The sequence below is a fragment of the Protopterus annectens genome, chromosome 5.part1, assembly GCF_019279795.1.
Source record: "Protopterus annectens isolate FY-2018-M chromosome 5.part1, PAN1.0, whole genome shotgun sequence".
Taxonomy (NCBI): domain Eukaryota; kingdom Metazoa; phylum Chordata; order Ceratodontiformes; family Protopteridae; genus Protopterus; species Protopterus annectens.
Window position 1 is genome coordinate 391,767,343 of NC_056736.1, and position 17,867 is coordinate 391,785,209.

Consider the following 17,867-nt stretch of genomic DNA (forward strand, 5'->3'; position numbering starts at 1 on the left):
AGCCCAGTCATCTCAATATATGTGCTTAAACTGCAGTACCTGCACTTTAAAAGCAGCATGTACTTGTATACATCTGTTACACCACTCCGAATATTCCTCATACTGGCTGGCATTCCAAATAGTCAATTATTTCAACAGCCTTCCTAGAAGTTGTACCATTTGGCTACCATGTAACAGTGCTCCAACTGTAGGACCACCACCAGAACTATCTGCTTAAGCATACTCTATACTAGTTCTTTACTTCCTTTTCAGAGCAACAGAGTGGCAGAAATAACCCATGTCTGAAGGGGGTGAATAAGACGTATGCTATATTCAGACACATTTTTATAAAAATTAATAACTTTCACCACTGTACAGCTGAAAGTGATACTAGGTCACACTTTGCTTGGGGGGGGGGGGGGTGAAGCAATAAACTTGCCACCAGCTAAATACCAATGCACAAGCTTGTCTGAATTCATCAACTCTATTACTTTGCAGATATTAACACAGACAAGAATGTATGCTTTTAACACCCTATGAGACACAACAGTGCCCCATAACACACTACTAATCTGCTGATTAACATTTAGGATGGCAAACAATATCCTTAAAACTGTAGGAGGATACATGCTTGTAAATCATTCTGCACTTAATATGTAAACATACCGCCTTTCTCGGTGTCGTAATGTGAAGCATCAAACTGAGCATCATCGTTTGGAATCTGTACTCTGGATATGACCAAATGGTTCTGTTCATCAGATGTATGCGTTCCCAACACAAGTCTATGGATGGTATAATCCTTTCCTTCTGGCCTGCTCAAAGCACAGAAAAATAATTTACTCTAGTTAGATAAGCACACAAATTTTATTCCACAGTACAGCTCCTGCTTGACAGCTATTAAGCTGATGCTACTATACATTCAAGCAGAGGTAGGAAAGTGTAACTGTGCGTATGCAAATTTAAAAAACTCCTCCCAGATAGGAGCTAGTCTGGCGAGGCAATAAAAGTGAATAATCAAGCAGTCACATCAGAAGGTAATTCTCCAGGGACAACCCCTTTGGATATACTCGCTCACTGAGGAATTCCCTTAGTTTTACTTGCTACATCCTGAAGCCCTACTTCACGCTCCAAGAGCCAGGATTCCAACACAAAATGCAACTGCAAGGCTAAAGGCCCCTCACCTGGTTCAGCAAATTATAAATGACTTGGAGAAACTGGGGCACTCCAGTAAGTCGTCCTCTAAGTAACGGGCAAGAATTTTTGTACACCTAGAGTCCCTACACACAAACATGCAAAGAACTTGGGGAAACCATGGGGTGCTAGATGTCTTCTACTTACTGCAGCCTTACATTCTCTACCTCCTACATCTACCAGCTTCAACAAGTGTGGCATTAATCTCCAACTTCCAATATGACAAGAGACCTGACCAACTGAGCACCTATTCCTACTTTCATCCCCCACCTAACCACCCATTTATCCATCACCCAGGCTAATTAAAGCTCATGTCACTAGTACTGTAGAAAAACTCTGCCAGTATTTTTTGTACAGTGGATACAAAAAGTTTACACACCCCTGTTAAAATGCCAAGTTTTTGTGACATAAAAAAAACGAGACCAAAATAAATAATTTCAAAACTTTTCCCACCTTTAATGTGACCTATAACCTGTACAATTCAATTGAAAAACAAATCTGTTAGGGGGAAAAAAAATATAAAAACGTACAATAAGCTGGTTGCACAAGTGTGCACACCCTTAAACTAAACTTGTTGAAGCAGTATACATTCATTTGTCCGAAACATTTCGGCAGTCATACGGTTGTGCGACTGTTGAATCACAACACTCCGAACATACCAAGATTTTGAAAATGGTCATCTTGAAAATGAGATTCAACCATTTTCAAATCTAAATATTTACATACAGCGTTAGGCAGGGGGAACCCCCACGCCCCACCTACTTTAATATGCAAACTTAGAGATCGCACTACAGTGAGGCAAAGTACTCATTTCCCAATCCCTGCTATAGTGCAATCTGCGCCCAAAATGCAGACTTCAAATGTGCTCATTTGAAAGTCGCACTTTTTTTTTGTAATTTCAGAGATCTGGAGGTTGTACTTTTGCACTCTGGTGAATCGTACAACCTCCGCACAAACAAATGAATGTATACGGTTGAAGCACGTTTTGATTTAAAAGGTTACAGCATTTGGTCTTCCTGGATACACACCTGCCATCAGTTGGTGACTGATTAACCCCAAATTAAGTTCAGCTGCCCTAGTAGGATTTTCCTGATGTACTTAGTTGCCTGCTACAGCAAAAGCCATGATTCGCAGAGAGCTTGCAAAGCATCAAAGGGATCTCATTGTTGAAAAGTATCAGAAGGGAACAAAAAAATTTTCCACAGCATTGGATATACCATGGAACACAGTGAAGAGAGTCATCAAAAAGTGGAGAAAATATGGGACAGCAATGATGTTGCAATGAACCCAAAATTGATGAAAAGACAAGATGAAAACTAGTCAGGGAGGCTGCCAAGAGACCTACAGCAACACTGAAGGAGCTGCAGGAATTTCTGACAGGTGCTGGTTGTGTACTACATGTGACAGCAATATCCAGTTTTCTCCATATGTCTGGGCTATGTATGGGGTAGGGTTGCAAGACGGAAGCCTTTTCTTACACAGAAAAACATCCAGGCCCGGATAAAATTTGCAAAACACACTAAGTCTCCAAGCATGTTGGAAAATGTGGTCAGACCAAGATTGAACTTTTGGCCACAATTCCAAAAACGCACATTTGGCACAAAAATACCACTTCTCATCATCAAAAGAACACTATCCCCATGGTGAAGCACGGTGGTGGCAGTATCATGCTTTGAGGTTGTTTTTCTTCAGTTGGAACTGGGGGTTTGGTCAAGGTGGAGGGAATTATGAACAGTTCCAAATACCAGTCGCTTTTGGCCCAAATCCTTCAGGTGTCTTCTAGAAGTCTGAAGATGAAGAGGAATTTCACCTTTCGACACAATGACCCCAAGCATACATCCAAATCAAAAGAATACCAGAAGAAAATTAAATTTTGGAATGGCCCAGCCACAGCCCAGACCTAAATCCAATAGAAAGTCTGTGGGATGACCTGAAGAGGGGTGTGCACAAGAGATGCCCTCGCAATCTGACAGATTTGGAGAGCTTTTGCAAGGAAGAGTGGGTAAATATTGCCAAGTCAAGATGTGCCATGCTGATACACTCCTACCCAGGAAGACTGAATGCTGTAATTAAAATCAAAAGGTGAATGCTGTAATTAAAACCAAAAGGTGCTTCAACAAAGTATTAGTTTAAGGGTGTACACACTTATGCAACCAACTTATTACACTTTTTTTTATATATATAACCCCCCCAACAGATTTGTTTTTTCTTAAAATTGAATTGTACAGATTATAGGTCACATTAAAAGGTGGGAAAAGCTCTGAAATTATTTGTGGTCTCATTTTTTTCCATTACAAAAACCTGGCATTTTAACAGGGGTGTGTAAACTTAAATCCACTGTAAATGCTTGGCACACTGAAATGTAATGAAATCCCATATCAGCTTTCCTGTTAAATGCACTTTGTAAGGCATTATCTGGATGAACTTGGTTACCCTAAAATTTTAATCCTGACACGAATACTACTTAGTGATAAATATATCAGGCTATGTACTTTGCACAGGAGAGTCCCAGTGTTACTCTAGTTTCTCTTTAAAATACAAAAACTAACATGGAAATCAATATGCTTATTAGTGTTCATATCTCAGGCTGCTACTACATTCTAATGCAACACAGTCTAAATCACTATATCAAGTATGCATCACTGTTTCTCTGCATGCATTATTTGCTTGCAAGTACCCATGGCAAGAGAGAAACCGCTCACACACACAATCTATCCCCCTAACTCACAGATTTATTCCCTTAACCCTTACCTTAAAACACTCGCACACTAAAAATCCCATTATCTAACCCTTACCCTAAAACACACGCACACAAACTCTCAAGCGCCCCTCCCCCACTTACCCTAGTCAACCAATTAGTCATGAACAGCATTCACACAAACGTCTCTGCAGAAAAGGTACCGCAGTTAACTTGCATCACACAAATGAGTGTTGAAAAAAAAAATGCACTCATTAGCGCGAGTACACACACACAATAATGTTTATGCAAGCAATATTTAGTTTACTGTTGTGTGACTGGTGCTAGACCCTTTATTTGAATTTAAGTAGTGTAGAAAACTAATCAAGGTGAACCTTTTTCATGTTCAGTACAGGGAGCACATTATACAGATAAAGTCAAGCCTAGGTAACAAGGCTATACAGTCAAATCAGTCATGAAAAAGTAAAATATTTACAAGTCAAGTGGTACAGCTGTGCAAGTTAACTTACTGTAATAACAGATGTTCAAAAGATCAAGACTAACAGCATACAGCTATATAGGATCCAACCAAGGATATGAGATGTTCAGTCATTAAGAGTTTGAATGCCTTGCTCAAGTACCATTTGCCTGCCTAAGTTTGAGACCATGCTAGTATTAAGACTAAATTACACTAAATTTCACCAAATTTCAGAGCTTTCTTGCCCCAATAAAGGGGATGACAAAAGATGTTATGTCCCAGTGTGTCAAATTACATCATGCCAGGAAAAAGGTAGCAAAGGTGAACAGGACCCAAATACAGTTGGGTACACATTAAAAAAAAAAGGGGGGGGGAAGACAGGGAAGGTCTTGGCCACTGTTATGGTAAGTTAACTTCCACAACTCTATTATGTTCACCACTAGATCACTATTGCAGTAGCATAAGGCTAAGGGATGGATTCCTCTAGCCTTACATTATAAGCTGTGGCAAACAGGACCAGAGTCCAGAAGAACTGATCTAGCAAATCCTACTCTGGAAAATGACAATGCTTAGTGGAAATGTGCACAGACCACATTGCATTGCTGCCTTCAGAATGGCTCTAAAGTCCTCCGCTTTCCAAAAGGCCCTGGAAGTAAAGTCAAAGCTGGTGGACTGAGTTTTGACCTTCTGACAGAGGCTTTCCATTATGAGAATACAACTGAAAAGCCAGAGATAGCCATTTGGAAACAGTTTGCTTAGAAATGGTTGTCCATTTTTCAGGTCTTCAAAGAAATTTGAGCTGGTGGGAAATTCTAAGTTTTTAGTCAGTTCAATTATTGCCAGACCTGCCAGTAGACATCCACGATGTGTACAAGTCTCTTCCTTGTTACTAGGAAGAGAGAAGGAACACAAGAAGGTGACTACAATGATTCAAAGTAAATTTAGAAACAACTTTGGGCATGGAGAAAAGTTAGTTCTTAAAGTTGCCCTACCTTTATGAAAGATCAAAACAGGCTGGGAGGATATGAGGGCTTGTAACTCCTACTAGTCTAGTTGAAGTCACAGCAATGAGTCAAACTGGCCTTCAGTGTTAAATATTAGGGAAGCACTGGATGCACGTTGAAAGGGAGACACACTCAACTTCTCCAATTTATAAGTAATACCAGGCAGGAATCGCTCATTATCCAAGTAGTTAGATATGTAAATCTGGTTTTAGAAACTGGCTGACTTAGAATAAGGAAGAAAGGGGGAATCCTATGGAAGACCAGCAGTAACAGGAGAGTGATGAATCAAGTGCAACTCGGGCCTGGTTTTGGGCAATTCACACAGGTACTGGAGAATTACAAGAGTCCCTTCAAATAGAGAAGTTCCTGGTCTCTATTGCAGCACAAACTAGAAAGTCTCTTCCATTTTGCACATATGCAATTCTAGTAGCATGTTTTCTATCCTATTAATATCTGCTGTAAGTCCTCTGACAAGAGGTGCCTAAATGTGAAACCTATCATCCAAACTGTCAAGTGTAGGTTCAGAAGGTTGGAGGAGGGATCCTTGCCATGTGTGAGTAAGACCACTCTGTGGTGATGTTCTTTGCTAATTCGGTAACTGCCCCAGCAAAGTTCATGAACAGAATAAAGTTATGTACTCACCATAACGTTCCATGTGAGATGTTCATCTCACCTTCATTCTTTACTGATGGGTTCTGAGCGGATCCTCTGCTCAGACTCTGCCAACTGCAAAAGCTCAAGGTCTTCAACCAGCTCGAGGCCAACTTCCTATCCCATGATGGACTTCTGATTTTCCCTCAGATCTTGTTTGCTGTGTGACTACCTAGTATAAATATGCCACTCAAGAGAGTTGGATAAGAGACAAAGCACCCTGTACGGACCTCAAGTAGACTGGATGGGGGTTGGTGGGACAAGAATGAAAGTGAGATGAACTCGCATGGAACGTTATGAGTACATAACTTCTTTATGTGGAGTTGTTCTATCTCACTATTCTCTCAACTGATGGGTAGTGCCCCAAGCACCATCTTAGAGTGTCTCACGGGAGTATATTCCTCAGAAATGTGGAACCAAAGGAGGTCTTGTCTACTCTGTAATGAGTGATAAAGGTATGAGGTGTTGACCAGGTAGCTGATGCACAAATATAGTGTAATGGTAACCTCGCAGAAAATGCTAATGAGGTTGAAATAGCTCTAGTAGAGTGGGCCTTTACTTTTTGTTGAAAGGGGGCATTTTGTGAATTATAAAATGAAGGAAATGCAATCCGATAGCCATCTTAAGGTTACTTTTGTCAAGGAGGCACCCTTCTTAAGTAACAGTTGATCTGTTGACATGAATTGTTTCGTTCCGTCTTTTATGAACATAGTTTGTGCACCATGTGTTCCATCCTACTTGTGTACTGGGAAAAGAAAACTGGCAACTCAATTGATTGGTTAAGATTTGCCTCAAGCTTTTGGTAAGAAGGATGGATTAGTTCTGAGCAAAACTGTCATTATTGAAAACCAGATAAGGTTTGATGGGTTAAGGCTTGCAGCTCAGAAATCCGCAGATCAGAAGTAATGGCCATCAGAAACCGCAGAGCAGAAGTAATGGCCATCAGAAAAAGTCTTCCATGAAAGGAATTTCAAAGAACAGGATGAGGCTGGCACGAAAGGAGATGGTATGATTCTGGATACAACAAAATTTAAATTCCATGGCATGACTGGAGCTCTGATGTGATCTCTGCCTGACATACAAGGCCATGTCCAACCCAGAATTTATGGATATGCTCCATCTAAAAAAAAAAAATAAAAAAAAAATAAAAATCTGAGAGCCACATGCTCTAGGGATCTAAACCTCACCACAATGATAAATAGGACATGCTGGAGGGAGGGATTCCTGTCCCAGAGACTCCCCATGCTTTGGAACAGGATTCCAATCTACATTAGGCAGAGCCCCAAACACTCAAGAAACCTTGACAAGTGGATGGGAAACTCCAAATTTACCCTGGGGATCACTGCAGTGGCTCTGCTGGACAGAGGCACAGGGAACTAATGGTTCTGCTGGAAAGAGGTACAGGGAACTAATCTAAGGGGGCGGCGAAAGCCAACACATTCTGGTTAGACTTAGATGCCCTCGGGCAGATAACCTAGTACTTACCTAGGAACCTATTATTGGTGGCCTCAAATGAATGGCACCTTAAAGGCTTTAGCAAGTTGATGCAACATAACATTGGAGCCTTGGAAAAAAAAAAATTAAAGTTTGATATCGCTGCTAATTGAACTCCAGTGGTAGCTGCAGCCGCTCCTTCGTTGAAAAGTTTAGTTAGTAATTCCAATATAAATGGGATCGAACGTAGATAATAAACATCATTCAGAGAGGCCCATAAAGAAAATCTCTTCCATTTGCAAAGATATAACTTTCTGGTAGATGAGAGAATGTTAGAATAGGTTGGGCCTCAGTTGAGAGGTGGTAAATCCTGGCTACTGAGGGAATTGGAGAAGCCAAGCTGTCAGTTTGAGGGAATGAATGAAGGGTGAAGAGCCCCTGATGAACGGGTCAACAGATCCAGAACTGGGTCCAGGATCCAGGGTTCTTCCAAAAGATGAGGCTGGAGGAAGGGAAACCAAATTTGCCAAGGCCAGTAAAGGGCTATTAGTATCATGGTCCTTCCCAGAAGTTTTGCTTTCTGTAATACCATGGGAATCTGAGGGAAGGGGGGAAATGCATAAAGGAGACCCACGGGCCAATTGTGCACCAGTGCATCCCTTGCGGCTTCCCCCGTCCGGGGAATTGGGGCAAAGTAGCTGCTGCATTTCATGTTTGTTGGGGGGGGGGGGGGCAAAAAGATTGCAGCAAGGCTGGCCCCACCTGTGGAAAATCCTTTCAGCTACTTGTTGCTTTAGGGACCACTCTTGATGCAGTAAGATTGCCCTGCTCAGCTAGTCTAGCACATTGGATTTCTCCAGGATGTGCACTGCTAACAGAAAGAGCTGGGAGGAGATTGCCCACTGCCATACTCTCATGGCCTCTCGACACAGGGGGTAAGATTTGGTTCCTCCTTGTTTGTTACGGGCATCTTGTCAGTCTGAATTGCAATTGTTCCCAGTAGTAGAGTCCTAAAAGGACTGCAACGCTAGAAGTACCGCTCTCATCTCCAGGACATTTATATGCAGATGAGCCTCGTGTTTCTTCCATGTGCCTTGGGCTGTTCTTCCCTGAAAATGCCCCCCCCCCCCCACTCAGTCAAGGAAGCATCCATGGTCACTGTGGCTATGGGAAATGGTAGAACGAATGGACGTCCCCGAGATGCATGTTGAGACGTCAGCCACCACTGAAGGTCCTTCTTGCATGCATTCGTTATAACAATTTGATGAGACATTGGAAGTTCCTGAAGGACCACAGAGAATAGGAGCCATTGTATAATTCGCATATGCATTTGTGAAGAGGGGAATGGCAATGATTGCTGTTGCCACTGATCCTAGCAATTTGAGTACCACTGAGACTGGGGCTTTTTTTTCTCTGAAGCAGGTCAGATACTTGTTCTCATAAGAGAGAAATTCTTTCCGGAAGTAGACAATGTTGTAGAAACGGCGTTTAATTTTTGCTCCTATGAAGATGGTCTGTTGCAATAGCGATAAGGCAGATTTGAGTTGATGGTAATCCCCAATTGATTGCATAGGTGTAAGGTTGTGTCCCTCACATGAAGAAGTTGATGCTTGGTGGTGGCAATGAGGAGACAGTTGTCTAGATACGGAGACACCAGGAATCCCAACCATCTCAGGTGGTGCCAAACATTTGGTGAACACTCTGGGGGCTGTAGAGAGACCAAAGGGCAGAGCACAAAACTGAATGGCTGGCTCTCAGCTGAAAGCATAGATGATCCCTGGATGGTCTATCTTTATGTGGTAGTAAGCATCCTGAAGATCTATATAGCACATCCAACTGTCTTTCCCCAGAAAGGGAAGTATTGATTGAAGCGTGACCATCCAGAACTTAGTCTTTTTCCACTGACTTGTTTTGTCTGCTTAGGTCCAGAATAGGTCTCCAGTCCCATTTTCTTCGGGAACCCAGAGTAAGTTCCGGATCCTCTTTGGTCTGCTGGGACTGGCTCGATGACTTTTGTCCAGCAACCTTTGGACCTCTAAAGCTTGCTAGCTCCCCGTGACTGGGTGGAATGTCTGGAATTTTCTTTACTAGAGGGGGTGGAGTGGCAATGGGAATAGAGTAGCCTATGGATATTATGCTTTGTACCCAGCTGTCTTGTTATTTTTAGCCAGGTGTCCAAGTACAAAGACAGGAATCCCCTGAATGCCTCCAAAGATGGGCAGTAGGGCCTCCTATCAGGAGCGCTGATGGGGCTTGCCAAATAAGTGGTCTGTCGTCCTGGTTCTGAAGACCCCCCCCCCCATGTGGGCAGCATCTTCCATCATTACCCCCTCCTCTATCTCTAGAGGGGGTGTCACTAAGTGTTTTGGAAAGATCCTTTCCTCGAGACTTACGGAACCATATCTTTCCACCTCCACTCCCTTTGGAGTAAGGTCTGTTTGGGGTAGAAAAACGTACACCAACAGCAGACAATGTCTGTCTTTCACTCCTGGTTAGAGTTTAGGTCTGAAAAGGAACGAACCATCAAGGGGGGTGTTAATGAAGAAAGACTTAAAGGGTTCCACAAAAGAACATAAGCACATCCAGGAATATCTCCAGAGCGCAATTCCTGTACCCGCTGCCCTGCGTGTACCATTAGCAAGACAGACACATGGAAGAGTTCACTATTGAATTAAGAGTGGAGAAGCTACCTTGTCCGAAACTCCCACAGCTACTGAACCCTGTAGGAAGTCTCCTAGCTCTTTAAGGAGATCCCTTTGTAACCTAGTAAAATGGGTGAGGTAGTTCAGCGATCGAACGAAGGCCACTGAACTGAACATATGCTTCCCATATGCCTATGGCTGTTTGCTCAAGTGTTTAAATATTTTAGACAGAAGTCTGCAACAGGACCAGCACACTCGCGGAACTACCCCGAAGCTGTCCACCCCTCCCACTCCCAACTTATTTTTTCTCTAATTTTTTTTAAAATATGTACGTATGCGTTTTTCGGCTTTTTCACGGTTAGGAGTCGCCACAGCGGAACTCCAGTCCACTAAGGATTGGCAGTTGATTTTTACGTGCCGAGTTGCCAGCCCTGACACACAACCTTCAACGAAGGTACTCCCATTCACGCATGTCTCCATGCAGAAGATGCTCTAGCCGAGAACCGAACCAGACAGCGTTTTACTGTGAGGCGACAATGCTACTGCAGCACCACCACCGGATATACCCTAGTAATTTTAATGGATATTTTCCCCTCTACACCACTTGGTGGCAGCAAAAGAGCTTAAAATCTCCTTGCTCATTCATAACGAGCAGATAGATCTAAGCTCCAGTATTCAATTGTATATAAGCCAACCTCTCTAACAAAAGTAAATTTAACTCCCCTTTGCAATATCTGTAAGTGGAATCTATCCCAGAACACGGGTAGGATTGTAGCACAATTAAGTGTCCCAAAAAGAAAATTAAAAAGGTAAAGGGTGCTACTTACCTGGGAAATGCATCCAGTGCACAATCTCACTGGATAAACTGATAGACTCCTGACACACCATATTCGTGGCTCTGCCCCACTCAGTTCTCCCTTTGGGCTCATGCCGCTCCCCTACACCCAAATCCCAGCCAGCACCTAAAATTTTACCCAAACCACACCCACAGCCAAAAACAGCCAATCTCCTCTCCCATGCACTTTCACACCAATTATCAAACACACCCCTAGCCTCTCACTTCACCACCACACCCACCCTTACTTACACCTACCACCTCCTCCTCTCACAATTTTCCTACAATACTAGATGGGACAAAATGAAACCACCTTAGGAGGCCTACTACTAGCCCTCATAACCAACATATTTCACATCCACTCATCCCATCACCTCACTACATAATACAAACCACCATGCAACACAGGCATACACTAAACCAAACACTCGCACGCATTTCCCCATTACGGCTACACTATTTCAAGACAGCTTTATGTTTTACATCTACAAAACATAACTAACACATACCTCTAAGATATCAGTTAAATACCACAAAAACAAAAGTATAAAACACATATTACTGACCACAAGAAAATGCTCATATCAGGAAATATCCACCCAAATCCAGGGCTAAGCAACTCCCACCCAAACAAAAGTCAGACCTACTAATCATTAAATACCAGAAGTCTGAAACTTCCTGATATCCAAACCTTCATAACCCACTACTCCAGAAATATACAGTCACCGAAACCTGGCTAAAACCAAACATCCAAAAAGAAGAAATTCTTCCACCAGGATATAACATTATAAGGCAGGACAGGTCAAACAAAAAGGGTGGAGGAGTAGCCGTACTCTAAAAAAAAACACTCAAAAGTAAAACCCCTAGAAATCCCACCCCCAGCATTTCATAACGCAGAAAAGAATCTCAACTCTACCTATAAACACCAAGAAAATTATCTGCCGTTATATCCCCCCAGGCAACAACTATCCCACTGTAGAAGAATTATTACAATGGATCTCAGTCAAACTTCCCAATGAAAACATTCTCTTAGGTGAAGAACACAAACTGGTTAGCCTGCAACTCCAACAACCCCACCAACCATATTAATCTCCATGGCTTTACCCAGCTCACTCAAGAACCTACTAGGAGTAGACAAAAGATCACACAAGCAATCAGTTTTAGACTGGACACTAGTAAGCTACCCAAAACATTACTATCACACTAGAGGTCTACCAGACACCCTGAGCGACCACCTCCCTACATTCCTCTTGTGAAAACGCCGTTAACATAACCAACCCTATTATCTTTAGACAAGTCAGAGATAAAAGAAAACTAAATACACAAACTAAACCACATCCTAAAACACTAACTGGAACCCACTACTAAACACTAGACTTAAACCAAGCCGAAGACTACTTCAGTAACACTCATTAGCATCCTTAACGCAGCTGCACCCATTAGAAAGATCAGAGTCAAGTCAAACTATGCTCCATGGCTAAGCAGGGACACAAGAGCCCTACTAAAAGCCAGAGATAAGAGCATGGAGAGCCTGGAGAAGAAAAAAAAAGGACCACCAACCAAACAAAACTAAAAAAAAAAACCATACTCTATAAACAAAACTATTTCCTCACCAGCCAAACCAAGCACACGAGACCCACAAAAATTCTGTAATTCCATCAACTCCCTACTCAACCCTGGAAAAACATCCACCCCAACACCCACCAACAACACCACAGACATTGCATCCCAATTTAACCAACATTTCACTCAAACAATTCTATCACTGTCCTCTCGGATCCCCAAAAACCTACCACTCAGACCCACCTAGCAAGCCCCTTAACAATATCCCCTCTTTCACACACTCGCCTGTCCCCACCACTATTAAAAAACTCCTACAAAAACTCAAACCCACCACCCTTGCAGCAGACAACCTACCTGCTGACTTCCTAAAAACAGCAGTCGATTCCCTCTCATACCCAGTATCTATCCTAATAAACCACTCCATACAGAAAGCCTACATCCCTAAACTATGGATAGTATCTAACAGTATCCCTCTTCACAAAGGAGGAAACTCTTATGACTTCTCCAACTACCGAATAGCCATCCTACCCCCCTTATCCAAAATACTTGAAAGGTGTATATACTCCCCAAATTGTGCAATTTCTAACAACTTCCTGTCACCCATTCAACACGGCTTCAAACACCATAGCACTACTACCGCTCTTCTGACCTTTACATACATAGTGAACCTACACAGAAACCATTTCATATCAGCAATATTTCTGGACTTATCCAAGGCATTTGACATGGTGTCACACACCATGCTACTGGATTCCATGTCCTCCCTATGTTTTGCCCCTTCCACTATAGCATGGTTTAAATGCTACTTATCAGATGGACAGCAGTCTGTTCAGTAGCAGAATACACCATCACCACTACTCCCTACAACCATAAGAGTCCCACAGGGTTCAATATTAGGACCATTACTTTTTTCCATTTTCACTAAGCCTCCATACCTCCACCCAAAACGCTTCACTCACAGTACACAGATGACTCCCTTTCATCTGCTCTGCACCATCACTCACAACCCTTCAAAAACTTAGACTCCTTCACCTCCAGTAGAAAACTGGATTACCCAGACTCAACTAATCCTTAATCCCAACAAAACCAAACTACTCATTTTCTCCCCTAACAAATCTAAATTTATCAACCAACCCTTTACAATTACTGACAAAAATGGTACCAACATCTCACCTACAAACCATACCAAACTCCTTGGCGAGGAAACAGACAAACTACTGTTTGATGTGCATATTCAAGTCCACAAAAAATTGGGGACACTATATAGACAGACAATTCCCAACCGACCAAGCACGTGACACTTGCCCAAACACCTACTTAAATGTACGCCGCTCCAATCCTTACCCACAAGAAAAAGTACAGTTTTGTACCTACCATAAATGTAGATGTTAGACTGCTCATACAGCTGCAGTCATAACAGATGGGTTATCCTGCCGTCAGGCGGGTCCTCGGTCGGCAGAATTCCAAAGTCTAGGTCCGGCGTCAGTTGTCATTGCTTCTTCCTTGACATCAGTGCGGCAGGGGTACAAGAGGCAGCCGATGCCATTTTCTTCAGTTTTTCTTGCCCCAGATGTCAGGTGCCCCCAGAAGGAAGGCAAACATAATGTTATGCAAAGATGCAATGTTGATAAATCAAAAACAGTAGTTGCAAGCAAATACACCATAAAAGAATACCCCAAAAAGGTTATATGAAAAGTGTTTGTCATAAGGCCTGTCCTAAGAGGGGATGGAGGGAGGGAAACCTGGACTGCAGCTGTATGAGCACTCTAACATCTACATTTATGGTAGGTACAAAACTGTACTATGTTCATCGTGCATACAGCTGCAGTCATAACAAATGGGTAGAATCCCAAAGCTAAGTAAGGGTGGTAGGCACTAAGTGGAACTAGGAGGAGCTAGGATGCCCCGCAGGACTGCTGTGGCAAAGCCCGCTCTAGATTTTGAGTATAGTGGGAGGTGATGGTGCTTGGAGAAAGTGTGCACTGAACTCCAGGTGGCCGCTTCCAAAATGTCCTTGGTAGGGACCCCCCTGAGGAAGGCTGCGGAGGTAGCTGTGGCTCTGGTGGAGTGGGATCTGATGCATGCAGGCACAGTTTTTCCATGAAATGAGTAACAAAAAAGTGTATGCAGTGGGCTATCCATTTTGAAATTGTCTGTTTGGAAATCGCCTTTCCTTGAGCACCTGCAGCATAGGACACAAGAGTTGCTCAGATTTCATGAATGGCTTTGTTCTGTCCAAATTAGTACAGAAGTTGCCTGTGAATGTCCAAGGAATGTAGTAGTTTTTCTCCTTTGTTTTGTGGATTAGGATAAAAGGTAGGCAAGTGGATAGTCTGATTCAAAGCTACACTGGATACTACCTTTGGCATAAAGGTAGGGTTGGTTCGTAAGGAAACTCTGTCCTGATGGAAAATTAATGGCTGCACAGCCATGAGGGCCTGTAGCTCCGAAACCCTGCGTGCTGAGGTGATAGCCAGAAGAAAGGCCGTTTTCCATGACAAGTACTGCAACTCTGTTGAAGAAGCTGGCTCGAAGGGAGGAAGGGTCAGCTTTTCCAATACGAAGTTGAGGTCCCAAGCAGGGACTGGTGGTTTCCTTGGGGGTTTTATATTCTTTGCCCCTCTGAGGAACTGCCTCAAGAGAACGTGAGAAAGGAGGATCCGTGTTGCATTGTGCAGAAATGGCTGAAGCGTGGATCTTGGAGGAGAAGGAAAGTCCATCGTTAAACATCTCAGCTAGGTACTGTAAAATTTGAGGTACATTTATTACCCAAGGATTCTGTCCCTTTTCTTGATTCCAGGCACAAAATAGTTTCCATTTGGCGGAGTAGGCCTTTCTAGTAGAAGGTCTTCTGGCCTCCAAGATGACGTCCTACACCTCCTTGGATAGGAGAAACTGTTGGGAAATCAAGGAATTCTCCATGCAGCTAGATTTAGAGTTTTGAGATGGCTGTGAAGAGTTTTGTAGTTGTGCTGGGACAACAGAAGAGGGACTAGAGGTAGGGTCCATGGTGGGGAATGTGTCAGGCTCTTTAGGAGAGCGGATACCAATGTTGTCTTGGCCAGTCTGGAGCAATGAGAATCATTTTCGGCCTCTCCGCTCTGGCTTTTAATAGAACTTTGGGCAGCAGAGGAAGAGGCGGAAAGGCATAGACTGTCAATGTTGCCCAATTGAAGGAAAGTGCGTCCACTTTCCAGGCCTGTGGATGATAGGTCCTTGAACAAAATTTTTTCAACTGGCAATTTCTGTGGGTAGCAAAGAGATCTATGTCTGGCTGTCCCCATGCGCGAGTTATCTTTGTGAAAACTTGAGGATGCAACTTCCATTCGTGTGGATCTGTCATTTCTGCTTAGGTTGTCTGCCAGGAATTGTGCCAGTAGTTGAATTTGCAATTTCAGTGCTGTGTTCCATAGGGTCATGGCTTGCCTGCATAGGGGGTATGAATGAGTTCTCCCCTGTTTATGTACCACATCACTATGGTGTGGTCTGTCCTCATCAATAGCTGGCCTGGATGCAGTAGGTCTTTGAAGGTCATAATAGCCTTTTGCACGGCTAGCATTTCCTTTTGGTTGATGTGAAGGTGCTTCTCTTTTCGGGTCCATTTTGCAATGATCTGTCATGTGTGCTCCCCAGGCATAATCTGAGGTGTCTGTTGTGATGATTTGTAGTTGCTTGAGGTACACAAAGGAAGACCCATGTTTCTTTGGCAAGCTTGAGCCCACCAAATAAATTCCTTTTGAAGGCATGGAAGGAGTGGTATAATTGCTTCCAAGCTGTGGCGAGACCATAAGTTTTTTTTTAGGTACCATTGAAGTTTCCTCATATGCAGCTTTGCACATGGGATTAGTAGGATGCAAGATGCCATGAATCCCAGAGCCTGCAGGACTTTCCTTGCAGTTAGCCTGGTGTAAGTTGCCATTTTTCTGAAGTATTGAGACAGTTGCCCTTGCTTGTCTGGCGTGAGGTAGGCCATCTGGGTGGTTGTATCCAAGCTGGCACCCAGGAAAATTATTTGTTGAGAGGGTATTAGTTTTGATTTCTTTTTGTGAACTGTGTATCCCAGGTAGTTCAATAGTTTTATTACAAACGCCAGGTGTTGCAGTAGTATGCCCTTGCTGTCCACTTGGATCAGGCAGTCGTCCAGATATGGGTAGATTTGTATCCCTTGTAGTCTGCAGAAGGCGATTACTGATGCCAAGCATTTCGTAAACACTCTGGGCGCAGTAGATAAGCCAAAGGGCAATGCAAAGAATTGGTAATGGGTTGAACCTGCAAGAAATCTGAGGTCTCTTCTGCAATCTGGGGCATGCAGGTATGCCTCCTTGAGGTCCAATGTTACCAGCCAAGACTCCTTACCCAGCATGGGAAGAAGCTGCTGCAATGTGAGCATCTTGAATTTTGGTACCTGTAGATTTGTGTTTAGGATGGATAGGTCTAACATAGGTCTCCAATCTTTGTCTTTCCTTGGTACCAGGAATAGTCTGGAATAAAACCCTTGGCCTTGTTCTTTTGCAGGTACCTCGAATTGCTTTTATGTCCATGACAGCTGAAATTTGTTTTCGTGCCTCTGCCCTTTGATTTTGTGGCAGGTTTGGCATGCCTCTCATTTTTGGAAGGGTGTGAAAGTGGAACCTGTAGCCTTTGTCTATAATGTCCAGAATCCATTTGTCTTTTGTAACGATATACCAATTTTTTTGAGAATAATGTCAGCTTTCCGGCCAAAGGTGCTGCCATTAAAGCTTTGCTTGGCAGGTGTAGGGGGAAGTCATTGTGTCCGTTTTCTAAAAGACTGATCTATCTTCTCCACCTCTTGGGGTTGGTGCTTGCCACTGTCTGGCTCAAAGATCCTGGATGTTGCCCTCTACCCCCTGGACACCTGTATCTGCCCCTTTGAGGTCTGACCGTGGCTGGAAAGGACCAATTTTTTGAAGGCCAATTTCTGCTGAAACGTGGAGGCTGTACCTGCAGGAAATCTTTCACTGTTTGCATTGATTTTGCTTTTTCCTCCATTTTCTTTAGCACCTCCTCAGCTTTAACACCAAACAATACATCTTTTTTGAAGAGGTGCATCTAATAATTTAGCTTTGACATGATCTGGTAAGGTTTGCTCTTTGAGCCAAGCATGCCTACGTATAACAGACCCCGTAACAGCAGCTCTACATGAGGCCTCTAACGCATCAAAACCACACTGCAAGGTATGTTTACCCATATACTCTGCACCATGCAACAAATCCTGCAACTCTTAAATCTGGTTGTTCTGGTTGTGTCATCTTGCTTTTCAGCTGAGATATCAAAAACTGTTGATACTTTAACATATGGAACTGACAGTTTAATGCCCTCATGGTTAAAGTGGCAGAGGTGTACACCTTTTTCCCCCACCTTTCTAAAGCTCTGGAATCTCTCTCTGAAGGTA

General features: G+C 43.1%; 1 protein-coding gene across 2 annotated transcripts in view; it reads right to left on the reverse strand.

The window, feature by feature from the left end:
* The window catches only part of RBBP7 (RB binding protein 7, chromatin remodeling factor), a 917,024-nt gene that overhangs the window by 817,268 nt on the left and 81,889 nt on the right, over positions 1-17,867 (reverse strand). For both annotated transcript variants that reach the window (XM_044073050.1, XM_044073051.1), the window contains exon 3: positions 646-791. In XM_044073050.1, the coding sequence (XP_043928985.1) occupies positions 646-791 (146 nt within the window). The remainder of the gene's footprint in view (positions 1-645; positions 792-17,867) is intronic.